The 20,657-nt window shown below is 54.2% G+C and overlaps 7 protein-coding genes across 7 annotated transcripts; 4 read left to right on the top strand and 3 right to left on the bottom strand.

The window, feature by feature from the left end:
- Positions 1-753: 753 nt before the first annotated feature.
- BDZ83DRAFT_572748 (KH domain-containing protein) lies at positions 754-2,020 on the bottom strand (the record flags this gene model as incomplete). The annotated part of the gene is made up of 3 exons (XM_060504543.1): positions 754-891; positions 946-1,556; positions 1,612-2,020. 3 exons carry the CDS (start codon positions 2,018-2,020, stop codon positions 754-756), a joined length of 1,158 nt encoding a protein of 385 aa, XP_060367412.1.
- Positions 2,021-5,774: 3,754 nt separating this feature from the next.
- BDZ83DRAFT_613330 (uncharacterized protein) lies at positions 5,775-8,600 on the bottom strand. The gene has a single exon (XM_060507751.1). It carries the CDS (start codon positions 8,174-8,176, stop codon positions 5,960-5,962), a length of 2,217 nt encoding a protein of 738 aa, XP_060367411.1. The 5' UTR covers positions 8,177-8,600; the 3' UTR covers positions 5,775-5,959.
- A 151-nt stretch (positions 8,601-8,751) lies between these two features.
- On the top strand, positions 8,752-11,290 carry BDZ83DRAFT_613329 (DEAD/DEAH box helicase). The gene has a single exon (XM_060507750.1). It carries the CDS (start codon positions 9,171-9,173, stop codon positions 11,016-11,018), a length of 1,848 nt encoding a protein of 615 aa, XP_060367410.1. The 5' UTR covers positions 8,752-9,170; the 3' UTR covers positions 11,019-11,290.
- Positions 11,291-11,602: 312 nt separating this feature from the next.
- On the top strand, positions 11,603-13,504 carry BDZ83DRAFT_750135 (uncharacterized protein; the record flags this gene model as incomplete). Its single annotated transcript, XM_060513884.1, has 1 exon — positions 11,603-13,504. The coding sequence occupies one exon, from the start codon at positions 11,603-11,605 to the stop codon at positions 13,502-13,504; it is 1,902 nt and encodes a 633-aa protein (XP_060367409.1).
- A 502-nt stretch (positions 13,505-14,006) lies between these two features.
- Positions 14,007-15,027, bottom strand: BDZ83DRAFT_750134 (TIP41-like family-domain-containing protein; the record flags this gene model as incomplete). Its single annotated transcript, XM_060513883.1, has 2 exons — positions 14,007-14,129; positions 14,254-15,027. The coding sequence occupies 2 exons, from the start codon at positions 15,025-15,027 to the stop codon at positions 14,007-14,009; spliced, it is 897 nt and encodes a 298-aa protein (XP_060367408.1).
- Positions 15,028-16,994: 1,967 nt separating this feature from the next.
- On the top strand, positions 16,995-18,299 carry BDZ83DRAFT_649698 (uncharacterized protein; the record flags this gene model as incomplete). Its single annotated transcript, XM_060510304.1, has 1 exon — positions 16,995-18,299. One exon carries the CDS (start codon positions 16,995-16,997, stop codon positions 18,297-18,299), a length of 1,305 nt encoding a protein of 434 aa, XP_060367407.1.
- A 924-nt stretch (positions 18,300-19,223) lies between these two features.
- On the top strand, positions 19,224-20,527 carry BDZ83DRAFT_649697 (kinase-like domain-containing protein; the record flags this gene model as incomplete). The annotated part of the gene is made up of 3 exons (XM_060510303.1): positions 19,224-19,319; positions 19,379-20,350; positions 20,411-20,527. 3 exons carry the CDS (start codon positions 19,224-19,226, stop codon positions 20,525-20,527), a joined length of 1,185 nt encoding a protein of 394 aa, XP_060367406.1.
- Positions 20,528-20,657: the final 130 nt, after the last annotated feature.

The raw sequence follows: 20,657 nt of genomic DNA, 5'->3' as shown, positions 1-20,657 counted from the left end.
GATCTCCAGTAGAGCATTCTTCCGACTTTGTTCACGACAAGTTTTCAAGACACATCAATGGCAACGAGACTAGAGTTGATGAGCGGCCTTGCTCAAACATGTAAATTCGCCTAGCTATGGGTCGGATGTACTATCTAGAATCCTCCTGGCATCGGAAGTCAATATCAAGAGAGTAAAGAGTTCCATAGCCCAAAAAGCGGCTGAAAAACACAGGCCGCTGGGGGAATCTTCGGTCCAGTGAGAAATCGTGGCGGGTTGGGGATGGGTAAACAGGGTCGGGTGTAGAGTTGCTGGCCGATTTTCATTACTAATGTTTTTTGAAGCAAGCAACTCTGCTTCGAAGAGGTATCCGCATGAGGTAATCATAAGTCGTGCCGTATGTTCGGTTTGGAAAGGCTGAATACAATCCCTGTCCGTAGACCTAGGGACCTCTGATGCCTGCCCAAACGTAGACCGGAGGACCATCCTCCCAAAAAGCAACTCAAAGCGTTCAAGAAGACGGAAAGTGAAAGTTATTGTGGTCCCACCCCGGCGACCATACTTGTGCGCGTGTCTGGGGATCCTTGGCCCAGATATTCGAAAGTCGAAGCAAAACAAAGCAATTGGAAAAAGCGTTTTGTCGCGTCCCAGAGATGATGTGCTGAAGTAAGACACTTCTCATCTCAGATATTGAGCCTTGCGGCCATTGTCTGCAAGTACCAGCTCCTGAGGCCGGATGACGAACTGAAAGGGGACGATTCTTAAAACGCTTTTTTACTCGGGAGAGTTGGCCGTCTGGCGGCGCATCTTCTCCGCCTCAAGGTTCTCGTAGAGCAGGAAAAGGGCAGACTCGTTAGCCTTGGCGGTACCCATGATGGTAAACATGCGTTCGCCACTCTCATCGTGGGGAGCCTATACAAATTAGTTATCTTGAGCATGGACTTGTATGGTAAAGCGGTGTCATACCTTTGCGATAGAGATGCGGGCACCGGAGGTTTTGCGAATCTCTGAGATCTTGCTTCCAGCACGGCCAATGATGCAACCGACCATGTCAGCAGGGATGCTGATGTTCTGAGTCTGGAGCTCCTCGCCATTCTCGTCGTGGGTGGGAGGGCCTCGGGAAGCAGCATCAGAGTCGGAACGACGGCCGTAAGGACGACCACCACTGCCACCACTACCGCCGTTGTTGGTAGTGGTGCTAAAGTCGGCACCGTTTCCAGTGCGCATGACGCGGGGGGCAGAGTACTCGGAGGCGCGACCGCCGCCGGAAGAGTAGCTGTTCGAAGTGCCACTGATGGTGGAGGTTGTGCCCGGCTGGGTGCGAACGACAGGATTGTAAAGAACGGTGCCGGTGCCTCTCTGCCAATCGTCGACAAGACACTTGCAGATCTCCCAAATGGCACCCTTGATGCCCTCGGGTGTGCCTTGGACCTCAACGATGCGCTCAGTTGACTGGGGCAACATCTCCTTCTGGGCGACCATGCGAACGCCCGATACATCCTGGATGTGCTTAATCTTGAGACCTTGGCGGCCGATGATGGTACCCATCTGGTTATGGGAAATCAAGAGCTTGATGGCTGAGATTACAATGTCAGTGATGTCTTCTTTGCGCGCCAGATTAGGTAGACTTACGATGAGTGCCAGTGTTGGAGACAACACCTCCCATGCCCATGGCGGGAGCGCCCTCGAGAAGAGCGCGCGCGACAATCGCATAGGCCTCAGAAATGGCCTGGCAGCCACCGGTGATGGTGAGAACACGATCGTGAACGCCCTGGACGACCTTGCTGACACCAGCCTTGACGCCAGTCTCGTCGCGAAGCTCGGCGACATTCTTGCCAGCCTTTCCAATGATGACACCGGCCTCCTTGGAGGAAACGATGGCTCTCAGAGTGAGCTGAGAGCCGGCGTACTCCTCGTCGGTGCGGGGCGCGGGCTCTCCGTCAGGGCCAAGACGGGTCTCTCCGTCGTCGAGCTTCAACTGGTCGAGGGAGCCGACGAGGTCGTTGCCGTTGGCAGCAATGTTATCCTGAGTAGCGGACATTTTGAGCAATTCGAAAAGTGCTTGGGGCAATTGATTCGAAAAGGGATTCTAAACAAAAAAGCGCAATTAGTACAATAATCCAACAAATTGCCCAAAAATTGGTGAAAAGAAAGTGGTGTAGTTGGAAGAAAGAGTGAAAGGCAAGGGAGAGTAAGAGTCCAGATTTTGTAGAAGTTGTGGTTTTCCCGATAGTCCAGGGCAAGCGCATCGACTTCCCCACCCGAGGACGCGTGAAGGTGAACAGCAAAATCGACACTACCTCCAGGCCGTGGCCGTGGCACGTAACTGTGGTAGTAGGAATTTTTTGTACCATATAGAGCGTGACTATTTTCAGGGTCACCTGTGCCTGACCCTGACCCGTCCTGAAATCGTGGACGGATTGATGCCAGGAGCTCTTGCACATACAAAGTGGGGGTAATGATGGCGCGGGGTGGTAGTTTTGTGTGGTGCAACTTACTGTGGTATTTTCCTGAACTTTTAATCAGGAAGGTACTGGCTGCAAGTGATGGCGCTGACGTAGAAGCGTGAAACTTGTAGAAATTCAGCTGTCAAGCAATTAAGCAGGACGTTAGCGAATTGAAACCGTAGAGCGGAAGCCTCGGTCTGTAGAGGTTGGTAGGTTGGAGTGCGTTGGTGCAGCTCGTTCGCGGTGACGGATGTGTAGTTGCGTAGTGGGTGGCGGGGAGGATGAGGTGGTGGATCGGGAAAGTTGAGAGATGGAGGGGTAGAGGAGTAGACGGGCGAGAGGTAGAGGCGCTCGGGTGTGGGCGAGAGGTTGAGAGTGGGAGTGGAAGAGTTGAGTAGGCGGTCGTGAGAGGAATGTTTTGGAAGAGTTGGTGAGGTGAAGAGGTGGAAGAGGTGAAGAGTTGGGGGCCGGGAGAGAAGTGAGGTTGGTCGTGGAGAAGTGAGGTGAAGGAAAAGAAGAGTGGGAGTGGAAAATGGGAGGAGAAAAAGTCGGTAGGTAAATGTGAGTGTGTGAGAGCGATGGGAGGGAAAGTGCGCCTCAGTATTTTTTTCAAACTCCTTCTTTTCTGGATGGGCTGGGAAAAGCAAAGGTAGAAGGTACTTACGATAATGTGAGTTGGAGGAGCAAGACAGGTGTACCCGGTCTGGCTATTAAAGGTCTCTGGAGGTGGTGGTTGTGTAAGGTACCTAAGCTGTGGTCGGGTGTCATGGAAGTTGTGGTGCAGGAGGTACCTTATGGATACTTGAGTGGAAGTAGGTAGGTAGGTAGGTAGGTAGGTAGGTAGGTAGGTAGGTGGTCGAGAATGGGTCATGTAAGGTAAGAAGGTAAGGTAGGTGTGCTGGGGAAAGAATTGGGGGAGCTCGTCGCTGGAAGATGGAAGGGACTGATCTGTGAGGGGCTTGAGTGGGCAGGAAGACCAGGTAGGTACGACAGTGAACAGAGGAAAGCGCATCCAGACCTCAACGCTGGCTACCCAAGACCCCACCCTGCAGCGATTGATCACGTGTACCTCATCGGCGGAAGTTGGCCGTAGCAATACATGTCGTAACGCTAGGGCCATCGTCACAGCAAGTATCCTGCCCCTCCTGCACATGCTTCCCGAGTGGTATCTGGTCTGTACATCTTGAGGTATGGAAGGTAAGGTAGGTAGGTACTTCACCTTGGACGGGACCCCTCCACGCCACATGAAGCTTACCTACCTTAGTACTTGGGCTCCTTCCTTTCGAGGGGCACTCACTCACTCAACCTTCAAGTTTCCGTCCGGGCGGGCTTCAAGAAGCTGGAATCACCCACCCCCCACCTCATTGCCATTTCCCGTCTTCCCTGTTACTCACGGATGCGACCTTGGACATGCGGCAAGATCAGGTGTGAGGTAACGACGGAAGATGGAGGAGACGAGACACCAAGCAACTGCCTTGCATCCAAGCTCTGTCCCCTCCAAAACCCCTCGACTGTCTCAATCTTTCGCCTATCGGCCACCATCACAGGCACGCCATACACCCAAGGACTGCCTCAATGGGCCTATCCATCTATGTCTTCCTCTGTCTCTCTCACACCACTTACACCTCATCAATGGTGGGGTGCAAACTTTGGCTCGGGGTCCTCGTTCAGGCGGCCTCTTGAAGTACATGTGAGTAGTACCCTTACATACTATTGTAGCTCTCCTTCGGACTGATCCCCGTCAGGGCACACACAACAGGGAAGAAGCATTCCTGACCGTCTCGAATTGTCTTCCATTCCAGGGTTGAATCTTTCAACGTAATGCGCATTGCTAGCCTACCTGGGATCTGGTGCCAGTAGTGCCTGACCCGGCCGCGTCGGACCTTTCGCTGGCGAGCTTTCAGATCGAACAAGTGTCCAATCCAACTTGGCATATGTTGCTCAACTTGCGACACGCGACATGCGACCAGACGGCTCTTGTGGCCATCACTCGTCTCGCTCGGATCGCAATCGCAGTCTGCACCTTAGTGACAGATAAGTTCCTCAGAGCTGTCGCAGGCTCGAGCCGCTGCGCATCAAGCGTCCCAAGCTCCAGGAGCTGACCAATTCCCCAAAAACCTCCTCGGCTCCTCCAGCATGGAACCTGAACGCCCCGATCAACAAGGGAACTTTGCTGCTCCACCCGTCAACACGTTGCGGCGCTGCAGTGTGCGTCAACGGTGATCCAGCGCGGGTACAGATGACTTTGATTGCTTGGCTCCCCGCCATCTTTTCCTTATTTACACGCCGAGCGAGCGGCCGGCTAGTGCGGGCGATACTTTAGCGAAACGGTACCGACAGATCCAACCTCCCACTCGTCCCGGTCTCAAAACGCCGTCCGTCTGTCAAAATGGCATGTCAGAAATCCCATTGGAGTTTGCGCCTGCGCCGCATTGACTCAGCCCATACAAAGTACATGACACCCAGCATTCGTATATCTGTCAAGTTTCTCGGCTTTCCTGCGACAGAACAGAGCTCTCTATCTGGTGTAACTCGAAGCCACACACTTTGCTACCCGGACTGCACGGGAAAAAGCAATCAAGCCCTGTTATTCGTTCAATGCCAGCCTCCCCGCTAACCGGTCACCATACGATGCCGTTGCCGATATTCGACTAGTGTCCGGCCATCCGTCGCTGCTGAGACCCTAGCTCTCAGAGCCGCGATGCCAATGGACAGTCTCTGAAGACTTTGCACCTTCAGCACTCCGGATTGGCCGACCGAGGCAGCTCAACAGCGGGGTAGATCGTACTGTCGACAAATCCAACAGCAGCCCTCTCATGCCATTCACTAAACATTACTGCATTGTACCTCTTCCTTGCTCCTTGATAAGCTACAGCTCAACTCGAGCTACCTTGCCTAGGTAGAAGCAGTATGCACGGTCGGCTCACCGACGTAGCCGCTACAGAAAACTCGGTCAGGATCCTATCCCGCAACTTCTCGCCTGGCCGTCCTCTAAGAATTAGTCCACTGCCGCAAAGATAGGTCGAGTCGATTTCGCGCCATTTCAGTTCGGGGTGTCGCTATGCCCGAAGGCCTCTGCAGTAAAGCTTCTCCTGTAGAGATGTTGAATTGCACGCGACCACAAACGACCACAAAAGCGACCGTGATACCTTGATATCAGAAAAACCTAGCAAGCGCCAGGGCGTCTACTACACTGATAGAAACGCGGAGGCCCGAGGGCGAAAGACTATGACCGGTCACGGTAGAATCAAGCAGGCCAGTATTGCTATGCTTCATCGCGTCAAACGCAGTAGGCACTTCTCAATGCGTCTGTGATAATGTTCAGCTATGCATCCACAATCAGAAAGAATCACGTTTCGCCAGTGGAGGCGACTACATCTAGATGCACTTGATATTTGGGAAAATACCTAGCCGCCCAATCCATGTAAATGAAGCACTCGAGGTATCAAGTATGTGCAGTGCAATTATATACAAGATGCGAGGTAAACCCCATCATCCGCCATTACGACAACCTCTCCCCTCTCTGTCTCCCTTCACCTCTGCCGCAGTTGCTTCTCGTGCTCAACCCAAAAGTTCTTGCAGGCCCTGTGACCCCAATGCTCAACCCACCACTCCCCAAAGCTGTCCTCGACCTCATGGTCCACCTTGCTCACCCGCTCGTCGCGCTTCAGGCCGCAGATGACGCACGGCTTGGGCGCAGTAGGGACCACCTTGGCCGTCGAGACGGGGATCGTCTCGTTGAGCTCGGGCACGCGGAGCTGGTCTCGCGGGTTCTTGGCGCCGGCGGTGGAGTTGGCCGCCGCCACGGCGGACCGGAGCCTGCCGACGTGCTCCCTCCACACGCCCACCACGTCCGCCGCCTCGCGGTCCTCGCGCGCCGATTGAGCTTTGTCCACGCCCGCGAGCTTCATGCCCTTTGCGCCGGCCGCGGAGATGGCCATGCCCTGGGACAAGAACTTGTCACGGTGCCAGCGGAGTTTGCGGCCCGCGATGACGCGGGCGGCGACGGTGGCGAGGAGGAGGTAGCCGCGGAGGAAGACTACCGTGCTCGGGTCTTCGAGGATGCGTTTCCGGATAGGCGCCGCTAGCTGGGATGTGGGCTTGAAGAGTGACGAGTTTGCGAGATCGAGTAGCTGCGGGAAGATGGAGAGGATGACGGAGGGAGGTGGAATGTTGATGGGCGGCGGGGCGTCGTCAGGTATATCTGAGGGTGCTGCTGGTGATGCTTCTTTCTTGGATTTAGGAGTTGCTTTCTTGGCGGTGCTGCTGGTGCTGGAGTTGGGAGCGGGAGCTGGAGTGGACGACTTGACGCCGTCGACAGCGTCCCAATCCCAGCTCTCCGGGGGCCTAGAAGAATCAATTGCAGAAGGCTCGTCATCGGGGAAGTCTTCAAAGTCTGGCCACTCATCCTCCTCCTGCGTCTTTTGAAGATTGGTGGTGGCAGAAGGCTTCTTAGCGGCGGGCGGCTTCGTGGGCGAGGTCTGTCCGAAAGCTGGCCAGGCAGTGACGGGCGTAGGCGACGCAGGCTTCTCGTTCTTCTTTTCCTCCTTTTTGAAGTCACCATAAGTGGGCGTGGTGAGACCGAGTCCGGGAAAGGGATTACGTTCCTGGAAGGAGGGCGACTTGGGGGCCTGGGGGTACGGCGATGTGGGCGCGTTGAGATTCAAGGAAGAGAGCTGAGGCCTCTTTTGTGGAGGCTGCGGAACCGGAGTAAAGTCGTCGTCGAGAGAAAGGAGGTCCATGGAAGGCGGTTGCTGCTGTGGGGGCTGCGACGGTGGCTGCCTTTGGGTTGGTGGCCTTGAATCCAGGGTCGGGCTCATGTCTGCGCCGGGGAAGGGAGTCTGAACAGTCTCAAAGTCTCCAAATCCATCATCGTCATCGTCATCGTTGTCTCCCTGAAGCTCAAACTCTTCCGCATCAAAAAGAATGTTGGGATCCGACTGTTTGGCTGGCTTCGGACTCGGCTTCTTCTGAGTCACGTATATATGACTAGAGAATCCAGGGCTTGGCTGCGGCTTCGCGGAGGGCGTCTGGGATGAAAACCCTGGGCTAACTGCCGGTTTGGTGCTCGCAGTCTGCCACGATAATCCGGGACTAGGTTGTCGGTTTGTCTGCTGCCATGAAGATCCTGAACCGGCCCCGGCTTGCTGGTTCGGCGACGGGAGGCCGGGACTGGGTATAGGCGACAGGCCCGAGCCATAGGGCATGTCGACGACGTTGACGAGGTTGTTGGTCATGAGATCGAACGTCGAGGCGCGCGCGATTCGGTTCCTAGGCGGCGGTGATGACCTCGCCTTGTTCGTCTGCGGGGGCATCACGAACGAGCGCTGAGTGGGTGTAGGTTCCGCAACCTCAAAGTCACCCCATCCCTCATCGTCCTCGGCGCTCTGCAGATTCTGCTTGGGCTGCTGATTTGAGGTCGACGAGGAGGTAAAGCCTGACGAAAAAGCGCCGAACTCACCCCATCCTCCGCTGCTGCTACTGCCGCCGCCGGCAGCACCACTTGGTTGCTGCGGCTCAAAGCTAGGCCATGGCACGGTTTGCTGAGCCGGGGTGGTCGCCGCCGCAAGCTTGCTGCTGACGTTGTTGCTGTTGCTGGTAAAGGAGGCAAAGTCAAAAAGGTCCGTCGACGATGCCGTTACTTGCTGCGGGCGTTGCGGCTGTACTTGGCCTTGTTGGCCCCCCGATTGGTTTTGTTGTGACGGAGGGCTCTGGTAAAAGCTGTCGAGGTCCAAGAGATCGGCACTCATTGCGTCGGCTTCGTCACCTCTGGATACACATGCTTTCTGACCCAAGTTGATGATGGGATCGTGTCTGTCCTCACAGGACTTGAGATCCGAGGATGAGAAGGAGGGGAAGAGATGCTGATGTTGAACGAGTAAGGATGAAGGAGACAAAGGAGGTTTATCCGTACGCGTAGATTGGGACGGGATAGGTGACCTCTTAGGACCAGGTTAATCAAATAGGGGATCGCCCGCTCGGTAAGAGGCACCGGTCAATGGGGCTGAGAGGCCAAGGGAGGTTCCACGGGGCCGGGATCGACTGGGCGGATGATTTGAGCTGAACTTCTGAAGTGCGGGATTGGGGGGAACATCAGAAGGCGACAGGGCCTAAAAGGCTCGGGTACTTCCTTGCAGAGCGCCACAGCCACAGCTACTACCTTACTACCAGATCCTTGGCCAAGACTTGACCAAGACATGCACGGCGAGTCCGTTCTTTGGGCCAGCCAGCCCTACAGCACGGAATGCTCTTGTTACAGAGTATGGAGAATACCTAGCTTCTCCTCTCATATAAACTTATAAGCCGTCATAAGATAGTGTCCGTAAGTGATTTGGTTGACATGGAATCGATCTCTATTCTTCAGACTTCGTTATTGGCCATAGTGCACACTAGGTGCCAAATCTTCTTATGATGGTTCTTCGACAAGAAAAACATGTGCTGATATCTATGCAACAGCTAATTCAAACATGATATTTGATTGTAATTAGCAGTTGGTTCAAATAACGAAAAGATCGATGTGAAAGCTCAAGATCAGCAGGCGACACTCTTATGACGGTCCCCCTGGCATTCGGGTGGCGCTGTCAAAGGTCGGCACGGAGCTTAGACCACGCCGATTACGTGGGGGTCTGGCGCAGAAAACTCCAACTGAGCTCCTAAAATTTCGAGGCCAGGGGTTGAGAGTGTCTGTCGGTCCTTCATCAACAAGCTTCCTACCCAGTGTCGACTCCTTTGCGATCGCCCACCATGTCTTCGCGAACGCTGGCATCGCTATGCCCCAAGTGTCATTTGACATTGCGACCGCAGTCCTTCCCTCGCTTGACGACGTCGCCATGGTATACACAAAGCGCCGGCTTCCGCTCAGCCACCAAGGGGAAGCCATCACGGATGGTCCTTTCAGACGATGTTGCACGACCCCGAAACCGAGATGCCAGACCGCCGCGACGACAAGTGGAAGGACCGTTTGGTGGTATGAACCAGACCTTTGCGAGAGTACCCGAAAAGCGCACGACACGCCCCACCAACGCGAGGGACTCGAGGGACTCGAGGGACGGGAGAGGCTCTTCAAACAGGTACAACAGAGGCGATTCCCAGACCTCTTCCGACCCGAGAAAGGCTTTGAAAATGCAACGGTCCCTGGCGGGAGTCTCGTACGGAAAGAGAAACGTTCTGAAAGACAAGATGCAAGAGTACGAATCATTCGACCAATTCAACCTCCTACCCATAATGAAGGACGGTATCAAGGACGACCTGCTGCGAGGAATGGTGGAAATCAAGCCGACGCCCATCCAGAGACTTGCTATCCCAGCCATGCTGGGTCAGGCTAGCGCTTTCAAAGTCCGCGGCGAAAAGAGGCAAGACTTTCTCCTCGCAGCCGAGACCGGTTCTGGCAAAACGTTGGCGTACATGCTGCCGGCCGTCAACGCCATGAAGATTGCCGAGGAAGCCAACCCTGAGATCCAGTCCTTCATGAAGCGCTTCCAGGAGGAGAAGGAAAGAGAACAGAAAGCCAACAAGGGGCCCAAGTCCAAGAAGATGTCTGCATTCGACGAGCCTCACCCGACCATGGCTAGACCTCGCATCATCGTTCTGGTCCCTTCTGCAGAGCTTGTGGAACAGGTTGGAAAGGTAGCCAAAACGCTGTCGCACGCTGTCAAGTTCAAGGCAGAGGTTCTATCCGCCAACCTCAAGGCCCTGACGATCCAGCGCAATCTGTACTCGCCGCGCGGTGTCGACATGGTTGTCACGACGCCTCACCTGCTAGCCTCGATTGCCGAGTCCGATCCCAATGTCCTCTCCCAAGTCACCCATCTCATTGTCGACGAGGCGGACTCGCTTTTTGACCGAAGCTTTGCCCCCGTAACCACGACCATCATCGATAGGGCGATGCCGTCCTTGAAGCAGTTTATCCTCTGCTCAGCAACAATTCCCAAAAGACTGGACAACTACCTTGCGAACAACTTCCCCAACATGACGAGAATCACGACGCCAAACCTTCATGCTATCCCCAGAAGAGTTCAACTCGGTGTCATTGATGTTGTCAAGGACCCTTACCGCAACAACAAGAACCTGGCCTGCGCTGATGCCATCTACACTATTGGCCGAGAAGCTTCCAAGCACGAGGGCCCGATCCAAGGTGAAATCGACGTCCGCCGAATCATGGTGTTTGTCAACGAACGTGAGAAGACAACCGAGGTTGCTGAATATCTTCAATCCAAGGGCATCGACGCTATTGCGTTGAACCGGGACGCAGCCGAGAGCCGCCAGTCCGAAATGCTGAAAGCCTTCACTTCCTCAGAACCCCTGCGCGCTGTGTCATCGCCAGAGGCCCCTGTACCAGGCAAACGATCGCTTCCCAACACCAAAGTCATTGTTGCCACCGACTTGGCGTCTAGAGGTATTGACACCTTGGCTGTCCGCCACGTGATTCTTTACGACGTCCCGCACACCACCATCGACTTCATCCATCGCCTGGGAAGAGCTGGTCGCATGGGACGACGTGGAAGAGGCATTGTGCTCGTTGGCAAGGACGACAAGAAGGACGTCGTTGCCGAGGTTAAGGAAAGCATGTTCATGGGCCAGGCACTTATCTAGTGACCACTCAGGACACGGACAAACATTACCATTGTACAACAATCATGTAAAACACCATGTATACCACTAAAAAAACAGATAGAGTCGAGGTAAAGGGATGGGATGATGCACAGATACCTGAGATACATTCGGCTCAGCAGACATGGCGAAGAGCGAGGTCTCAGCTCCCTAATGAAACATTTTCTACCAACCAATAGACCAGGCCATTACTAGCAACACGTCCCTTCGATAAACTTCAGATAACGTCATGCATAATGAACTGTGAGTCTGTGACAGCTTGTTGACAGTTTCTTCAAGTCAAATTGTGGCTAGTGGTGTGGCGCTAGCTCTCTGCTTTCAATTTGGGAGTGGGTCGCGAGCTTGGCCCTGCAGGGTTGGAGTTCGCGACGCGTCCTGCCTGCAGGCGTTTCCCTCCCACACCACATCAAAATATCACAGACCCTCGCCCGTCTTATCACTATAGGTCGTAGCCTGACGCCCCGGTCCAGATATTCGTGAGACAATTCTTCACGACAACTTTACACAGTATTGATTAGCTGTCACGCAAGGCTTTCTTGAGCTTCCTTCGACATCGACCGCCCACCATGCCACGACCTAAACGAGCGCGTCGCGCACCAACCCAGCCAGTCGCAGCCGTGCCCGCCGCGCCTGAAGCAAGATCGAGCCCCGCGCCCGCGTCAGGCAGCGATATCTACAGCCACAGCGATCGCGAACATTCTGTCATTAGGAAGGAGCTTGCAGAGGAAGACACATCTCTTTTCAAGGAAGGTCCGTCTACGCGTCTAAGCAGGAGTTCCAGCTTGCGCCAGAGGCAGGTGCCAGACAAGGCGGGTCATGCATGGGACGACAACGTGAGCAAGCTGGAGGACGCAGCCGAGACGGCGGCTTCCAAGGCAAAGACATCCAGCGAACAGCAAAAGTCGGATTCGTCGGTCGAAGTGGGACGGAAGACGCGTGCGACGCCAGTTCAACAGCGCAGGGATACGACGGGGTTGGATTTGGACGACGAGATGTTTACGGGACTTGACACGACGCTCGGCGACGACGACGACGATGCCGCTGCACCTCCAAGTGCGCCGCGATCCGAAGCCTCAAATTTTAGTGTGAGCCACTTTAGACGGAGGGGTCGCGCGCCGAGTATTAGTATCAACAAGGACGATGCGCCCATTAGACCAAGCAGTCGCGGAATAGGTGGAACGCCTAGTATCAGCTCGACCTTCAACATCGGTCTGTTTAAACGCCGTCAACGCGAACCGAGTATTCTGGGGACGGCGCAGAAGGAGCGCGCACAGCGGCCGATTGAGGTGTCATCCGGATCTGAGTCCGATGATGAGGAAGGTGAAGACTTTGAACCCGAGGCCGAGTCGACACCTCTTCAGAATCGCCGCAGAACACAGCCTCCTCCCGCAACCGAGCTCGAATCAGAGTCGCAGCAGGTTCTAGCGCCGGATTCTCAGCCCGCCGCGAAAGACGCTGAGCCGACAAGCGCCAGCTCACGCAAGCGAAAGAGCATAGAAAGCCACGAAGATACTGAGCGTCCGGGAAAAGCGTCACGCACTGAACCCGAGCCCGCGCCTGAATTAGATGATGATGACAGTGATTCGGCGCTCTCTGAGCTGCCTTCTCCTGTTCTGACTCCCACGAGGCCGTCTGCTTTCCCGCGGCCAGTCACTCCGAATCAAGAAGACATCATGGCACCTCCTGAGAGCAGTGACTCGGAAGATAACAATGAGGCGTGGCCCGACATTCGTACACTTGCCAAACAGCGTCGTCGCCAAGCGCCAGCCACACCAACGCGAGATGGCAACATCTCCGATGCTTCCTCGCCACCTTCTCTCACCCACTCGCCCAACTTCCCAGCGACAAAGAACAAGTCCAAGCAGAAGAAGCAGGCCAAGGCGCCCAAGGTCACGACGGCGGATTTGACGGGCATGCTGCCGCGCAGACGCTCCAAGAAGAATCGGGACCCTTATAGCGTGGGTGGCTCAGAGGATGAGGGGGGACGCAACTCCGACGCCTCCCAGGATGACGACGAGCTTTCATACGCGGATACAAGGACTCGCTCACGGCGGGCGAAGACGACACCTCTCAAACGTAGCACGGCTAATAGGCCACCATCCCGTGGTGGTCGAGCCACTGCGGCGGCCGGCAAGGCGAAACCAGCCGCACCTAGCACTCGTGCGTCAACGCGCACTTACAGCCGCAGGCTCTCGGACAAGGAGAACGAGGGCGAGGGTGAGGTTGGGGGCGAAGCAGAGGCAGAAGGGGCAGAGGCAGAGACTGGAGCGGAACCTGAAGCGGGATTCGAGGGTGACAGCTTTGCCCCCATTCGAGACGACATTCTCGAAAGCCAAGAAAGCAGCGATCCCGCGCGTAGTGCCGACGAGCTGAAGAAGGCAACGCGCAAGTTTAGGGAAGTTGACCGCTGGCAGCTCGAGTTTGAAGAAATGACAGAGGGATCATCGCCCAATCGAGATGCGCGGTAGGAAGAGAGAGGAGGGGCAAAATTGTGTTCAATATACCTTACTTTGACGGATTGCTGGGTTGGTGGAACAAAATGGAAGGCACGGTGTTTCTGAGGGACAGGGTGGGAGTTTTTTGCGCATGTTTATGTTGATGAAGCCTGCAAGGTCTTGTTCCGATTGGGTTGGGAGGTTCTCCTCCGTGGTTTAGCTGATATTGAGCTCTAGCGTATACGCTGCGTTGTTATACATACCTTGTTGACAGTATGTCGTCGATGCGATTCATTATTTACGACTCCCCAAGACGGACTGCAGCCAAGTGACAGAAACAGAGCTTAATCCACTTGTTTTTCACAAGAAGTGGTCATTTGATCTTCTCGAGGCAAATGTGATATAACTACAATGCCGTAAAACTTTTTCCTGGTTCGTCCGAAACGCCTTTCCTTGACCCAATAACGCCGGCCAGCCCCCTCGCAAGGAGGGATATTCCTATGAAGCAATACGCGAGGGATTGAGAATTCTGTCTTTACTTCTTGAGGAATACGCTCTGTACCGTCTGCTCCACAGTTGGCAACAGGTTGTAGAGTAGGTTTGGATCACGCAGCGCGATGACAATGTCGTCTGGCAACCTACCCTCCATGAATAGCGACTTTGCGGGGTTGTTCGTTAGCATTGCAGGTTCCAACTCGAGAAGGTTGCATGGCCTCGTCTCTCGCATAATAGAGAGAGAAAAGGGAAAAAGGGAGCAACACGGAAAGCAAAAAGAGACTCACCCGCTTGACGCTGTCAAAGCTATCCTCCTTGGCCGTGTACTCCCGAATGACCTCGTCCGTCTCAAAGTCGACGTACACCCTCGTGTCCCGGATCCGTACGAGTACATTGTCGAGGCGCATGAAGAGCCTGCACAGCAGCAGCATGCGCTTCTCGTGCACGCGGACTTTGACGCTGACAATCGAGATGCCGTTGTCGTCGAGCTCGCTCTCGAAGAGCACCACGTCGTCGAAGAAGAGGATCGGGTCGCGGCGCTTGAGGAGCTCGAGGGGGATCATCCTCGTCGTCGTCTCCTCAAGTTTGTTCTTGTTTCCCTGCGCATCTTCCTGTTGCACACCCGCACCCGCACCCGTCGCACTGCCTGCTGAAGGCTCCTCCAGTGTCCCCCGGTACTCGGTCGAGTAGGACCAGTCATACGGCTTCACGACCTCCTTGATGCCCGCGCTCGTCTTCTCGCGCGAGGAAGACCAGTCGCGCGCGTAGGCGACCTGCAACATCTTCTTGTCCGTCTTGTCGACGGCGTCGAGCGCGTCGTAGGCGTTGAAGGCGATGGACCAGCCCGTCGGCACGTGGGACACGGAGACGAGGTTGTCGCCAAAGATCATTTCAGGGACGGGGATGCCGAGGGAGGCCGTCATGTCGTCGATGGGGCCGGCTTTGGAGATGGGGAGCTTGCGGGAGGCGACGCGGAAGTTACGCTGGGTATGGGTTGTCGTTGCGGCGGCGAGGGCGGAGGGGGTTGGGAAGGGTTCGTTTGGGTTGGTTATGTGGTTCATCTTGGGCGACCTTCTTCTTTTCTGTCCTGCTTATTGATTTGTGAGCTTGGGAGGAACTTGAGAAGTGCGCGCGCAGGCGGGCGTTGATGGTAAGAATGAAGGACAAGTTTCGCGGAGGGTTGAGGATTGGAGGTGGTGCAGCTCGGATCGGAGGTAAAGTTGCTGGCGTGCAGTTGGAGCTCTCGTTCAGTTGGGGGAGGAGAGAGGTGGTGATGGTGGGGTTGGCGGGGAACACGAAAGAGTCTCGGGGCCCGGATCCCTGCTTGTCTCGGTGAGGGGAGGGGCCGGACGTCACTTTGCGTTACTCACCGACTTACACCGAAACTGATCGAGTATAAATCGACTTGATCAAAAATACAAAAGAGTTCACCCCCCCGGTGCCGATTGGGGGCTATATCTCTTGGTGCTCATGCTGGGATTCGAACTCGGGTACTCGCTAAGCCTGTCGTCGAGTAGGCTGCTTGGTGTAGAAATTGATTGTTGGCCATTAACCGTTCCACCACCACGCCACAGTTTGACCTGACCCTCGACCTAGAGGGCGCCTGCTGTGCTGGTGACAGGAATGGACTTGAGGGGGCATATGAGGCCTTCGCATGATCGGATGAGATCTGGGTACGTATCTCCACTATCTATAGATGCGAGCAATCCTGGGGCTTTTGGCCAAGCTACACCACCTTAACCGTGAACCTTCCCTTGAGTCAACACCCAGTGGGATACACAAAACCTAGAGTTATTGTCCTTTGTAATTTCAATGGAGGTATGATGTATTCGTTAGAAGTTCAAGGCGGACCCTGAGAAAGGAGGCCTCTTTTTACCGATATCGCTCGTTAGCTCCAAATACAACAACAATAAATATGAACTTCAGAATGTTCTACTGACCAATTGACCACCAAGGCTTCTTTACGCCGTCATTCCGTCGAGAAATATAAGAAATTGTTTCTATGGTTTCTCCACTTCGAGGCTCTTCAACCTCAAACATTCGTTTTCAACCTTTAAAATCCTGGCGGGTGAATAATAAGAGACCAATGAGGGAAGGACGGACAATGTAGCAGTATGCGTTGCTGCGTGAATACCTCGTTACTAAATCCGGCATTCTAATGTACCATCCTAGAAATTAGTGATGAACCACCCTCAGGAAATGCTAGGCCATTCACCATTGCTGGTGTAGTAGCCTCAAGCTAAAACTGTACCCAGCATGGCGCAAGTTTTCATCCCTATCTGCCGCAAACTTAACGATCATGGTGGCTTTCCTAAGTCATTTAGCGCAGCTGAAATGTACCTTATGCATGAATGTGCGGAAAGAATTGGCATCGGCTGGCAGTACTGCTTACCTTTATTAAGACAACTAATGATCAGAAATCCTATTTACGCTTGGCTTTCAACTTCAATTCTAGGAAATTATATATTCTAAAAGTTAGACACTGGAACGCAATGATGATAATGAACTCTATTGACTTGGCTCAGTAATCGGGGACGAGTGATAGCAAGCCACACAGCAACCAGGTCTTGCAGACATGATAGGCATCAGACCCCCTCAGGGGATTATAGGGTCTGACTGCCAAGCGATGAGCGCCGCCGACAATGAACCCTACTGCTTCTCTGATGGAGATAGACTTGTATGTTGCAAATTGATCCATCGCCGAAAGGACCAACAGGTCATTGGGTTGGCTCTACTAAGCCACCGGAAAAAGGTACCTGATAAATCCCAGTTAACGAACTATAGCTGTAACTCATGGGTATGGGTTCCTCCGATAGATCAATAGAGTGGTATATCAAGCGTCAAGATGCCTTTCCTAGCCACCAACATATTCGTTCATCTTTCATCTTTCTCGTATTCACGACCGATACTACATAAGGTAGACCACAGCAACTTTCTCGACAACCAAAAAGTTGAGGAATTTCACGATACTACACAAAGAAGACCACAGCAGCTTTACCGAGAACCGATCAGTTGAGGACTCTCAAATATGGCCCACTCTCAACAGCGACATTGGGGTCGACCTCTAGCTGGTCGACCTCAAGCTCCTCGACCGCGGTTCAACAGCCTCAGCCTATGTCGCAGCGCTGCTCCAACCACGAAGGCTGCCACGGCAAAGTCACCCGACAACCGTCTCTCTCCGTTGGACACGTTCCGAGCAATGATCGCGGAGTTAGGACCCAGCGCCAGCGTCAATATGCACGCCCTGTGCGACAGATGTGGACGAGTCCTCAAAGTTCTAGTACCAAAAGAATGGCTTGGAAGACTAGAAAGAAACGAATATCAATATCATCTTCCTTCAAGCCTTCAACCCCGATCCTTGGAAGCGTATCTAGGGGATATTCATCTCCGTATCTCTCCACAGGTTTGCCCTGGTAACGGCAATGGCAGCTGCCTCACCATGCGCACTCGCGAGGGTATAAAGACCTGGGAAGAACCCAAGGCGTTGCCGGAAACATCACCTGAAGTGGACCGGGCATGGCTTCAACTTGGCCTTCCGCCAGCTGTGGGATACCTGGCGGCTCCAGACTGGCAAGAAAAACTCCAATCCGCAGTGGCCGATGCTGACAGAAATGATCCTCCGGAGTCCAGGATAAGCAAATCCTGGCTCATCTACCTCCACTGGCGATGTGCCTGGCTTTTCTTCTCTCGGCGCAAAGGGGGCCTTAGGCACGAGAACGCAAAACTTGAGAGAATGTGGGGTCAAGTCGATGTGGACATACTGCTCTTGGGATTCGGCATGCTCGAAAAGGCAGATCTTGAGGCCCTATATTGTACAAGTCATTCAACTCTTGCGGGCTTGATATCTTGCAAGTGGCTATACGGGTCAGCCCTACTCAACATGTTCTTTGGGATTAGACGCGATATCGGGAAAGAACAGTTCAACCAGCTCAAGAGAGCCGTTCAGCGAGCTGATACGGCCATGGGGAAATACCTCTTGGCCTGCATCAACAAGAACGCTGTGGGGTGGCGCGTCCGACGGCAGGCTGCTTTCACTGCGTATCGGCACGTGGAGGAGCACTTGCACCATTACGCTAGTCCTTCGCAGCTGAGAGAATTCTCCAAATTGCGGCAGTCGCCACCTCCGCCCTCTGCCGAGTTGTTGGAGGAATTTTTGGCTGAGAAGGGGGGGCAAGAGCGGACTATGTATATTGGAGCTTCGGGACCTATTGAGCCCGGCAAGGGCGACAACAGATCTGATTGGATTCGCAATCGGGCCCAGCTGGTCACGTCGGTCCCCAACCGATGGCCCAGGTCGACAATTGCTGGAGTTGACAGGCTTCGTGCTTGTTAGATGTGCCCCTGAGAGCTTGGAGATGCAATACTCAGACTGAATGAGCCACAGCTGGTATGTCTTGAGCCGAAGCGGGACGTATATATATATGGAGAATCGTTGGAAGGAGAGATCGTTTCGAAGGACCACTTCATAGGTATAGAGGTGGTCTAGAGTACACGAGGTGGGGATCGCCTAGAAGTAAAGGTTCAAATACTGGTATTGGATTATAGCCAGTTGTAATTGACCTGTGTTAATTGCTCGCATTCTATTCTTTGCGGTTCAGTTGCTTTCCTTTGATATTCAGACGTCGCCCACACGTAGTCGATTGAATTCCTATGCCCAGAGGTGGTATAATCCAGTGACGTTCACTTTTAAAGCCTTGTTCAAGAAGTGCTGCCCTAGCGGTCTGAATCTTGAATAGCTATCATGGGGGAAGGAAGCTGATTTCACAGACTCCGTGCGTAAGGTAGGTTGTGTCGTCGTCGCATCTGCTCATCGCCGGCCTCCCAAAAAACAACACGGCTCAATCTAGTCGGCCGGGAGCCACGTGCACGGTGTCAAACATGAATGAAAGAAGCGAGTCAATCGAGAAGACACGGTCTAGCCAACATAGATCTTGGAACTTGTAACCATGTCAGACCAAGCTGACAGCGGCTAGCAAAGTTGAAGCGGTCGGTCGCCCAGGAAGTGGGAAGTGGGGGAGATCTGAAAGAGCGGGGCGGGTCGCTGCCCTGGTGCCGGCGCCGTTGTTCCCCTGGCAACCATCCTCACCCCCGTTGTTTAGCTTCCCACACCTAGTTCGTCCATCGTTACCCGAGAACCTTTCTTAATAACCTGACAACCAACTCTAGGTTCCTTGATTCAAAAACCCTCCAGTGCACTCTTTCTAACCAACAGGGAACATTCGACTTGCTACATCTCCATCCACTATCACATAGCAAGATGGCGACTCGGACATTGGAATCGCGCTTTGAGCGCATGTCGGTAAACGACGAAAACGAGCCTGTCGACGGCGGCAAGCTCTACTCCAAGACTCAGGTTGGTCTCGTCGGCATGTATGTACTTGCCGTGTGATATGGCTGACGATTGTCCCATAGACTTTGGTGAAGACATCACAGCTCTCCCAGAGCTCGAGTAGACCGAACCTAATCAAGGTCGCCCTCCAATCGCAGAGCACCAACGCTGTCGCCTCGGTAACGCTGCCATCACAAAACGCACAACGACAGGCCAAGAATCCGGCATCACCCGCCAGAAAACCCCTGCCGTCCAGCTCCTCAAGAACGTCCGACGAGGTTGTCGAGATCGAGCGCAAGTCCGGCGTCTCCATCGTCATCGAGCCCTCAATGCCCAAGGTCTTCCACCTCGGCATGTTTGAGATTGGCCGGCCCCTGGGCAAGGGCAAATTCGGCCGCGTGTACCTCGCGAGGGAGCGCACGAGCGGCTTCATCTGCGCTCTCAAGGTCCTGCACAAGAACGAACTCCAACAGGGCCGCGTCGAGAAGCAGGTCCGCCGCGAGATCGAGATCCAGAGTAACCTGCGACACCCCAACATCCTCCAGCTCTACGGACACTTCCACGACAGCAAGCGCGTCTTCCTGATCCTCGAGTTCGCTGGCAAGGGCGAGCTGTACAAGCACCTGCGTAAGGAGAGCAGGTTCCCCGAGTGGAAGTCGGCGCAGTACATTGCCCAGATGGCCTCGGCGCTGCGCTACCTGCACCGCAAGCACGTCATCCACCGTGACATCAAGCCCGAGAACATTCTCATGGGCATCCACGGCGAGATCAAGATTTCCGATTTCGGCTGGAGCGTCCACGCCCCCAACAACCGTCGCAACACCATGTGCGGTACCCTGGACTACCTGCCCCCGGAAATGATCAAGCCCGGTAGCTCGGACAACTACTACAACGAGAAGGTTGATCTCTGGAGTTTGGGCGTCTTGACGTACGAGTTCCTGGTTGGCGAGGCACCTTTTGAGGATACGCCCGTGATGACGCAGCGGAGGATAGCTCGGGCTGACATGACGGTTCCGTCCTTTGTCAGTCCCGAGGCCAAGGACTTGATCAAGAAGGTGAGGCGGCATTTATTCAAATTCAAGATTCACAGAAATGGATGCTAACATGATCTCTAGTTGCTTGTTCTCGACCCCGAGAAGAGAATACCCCTGGAGCAGGTCCAAACCCACCCGTGGATCGTCAAGCACTGTGTGAAGGGCGAGAGAGCCGCCAACCGTGAGAAGAGCTCCTAATTAATGACCCTTATGATTCATGCATACATACCATCAAGGCATAACGGCCCTTGTAGGATTACCGGCGTTTTCTTCTTCTTTGCGGTATTCAGGCGGGCTCTGATCTACAGCTTGGGGTTTTTCGGAGTGA

Source organism: Colletotrichum acutatum, assembly GCF_030867785.1.
Source record: "Colletotrichum acutatum strain CBS 112980 chromosome Unknown BDZ83scaffold_25, whole genome shotgun sequence".
Classification (NCBI taxonomy): Eukaryota; Fungi; Ascomycota; class Sordariomycetes; order Glomerellales; family Glomerellaceae; genus Colletotrichum; species Colletotrichum acutatum.
Note: the sequence above shows the minus strand (reverse complement) of the source record. Positions and strands in the feature narration are given on the sequence as shown.

Excerpts from the sequence above, each read along its gene's own strand:
- BDZ83DRAFT_613329 (XM_060507750.1), top strand. The coding sequence starts at position 9,171 with ATGTCTTCGCGAACGCTGGCATCGCTATGCCCCAAGTGTCATTTGACA.
- BDZ83DRAFT_613330 (XM_060507751.1), bottom strand. The coding sequence starts at position 8,176 with ATGAGTGCCGATCTCTTGGACCTCGACAGCTTTTACCAGAGCCCTCCG.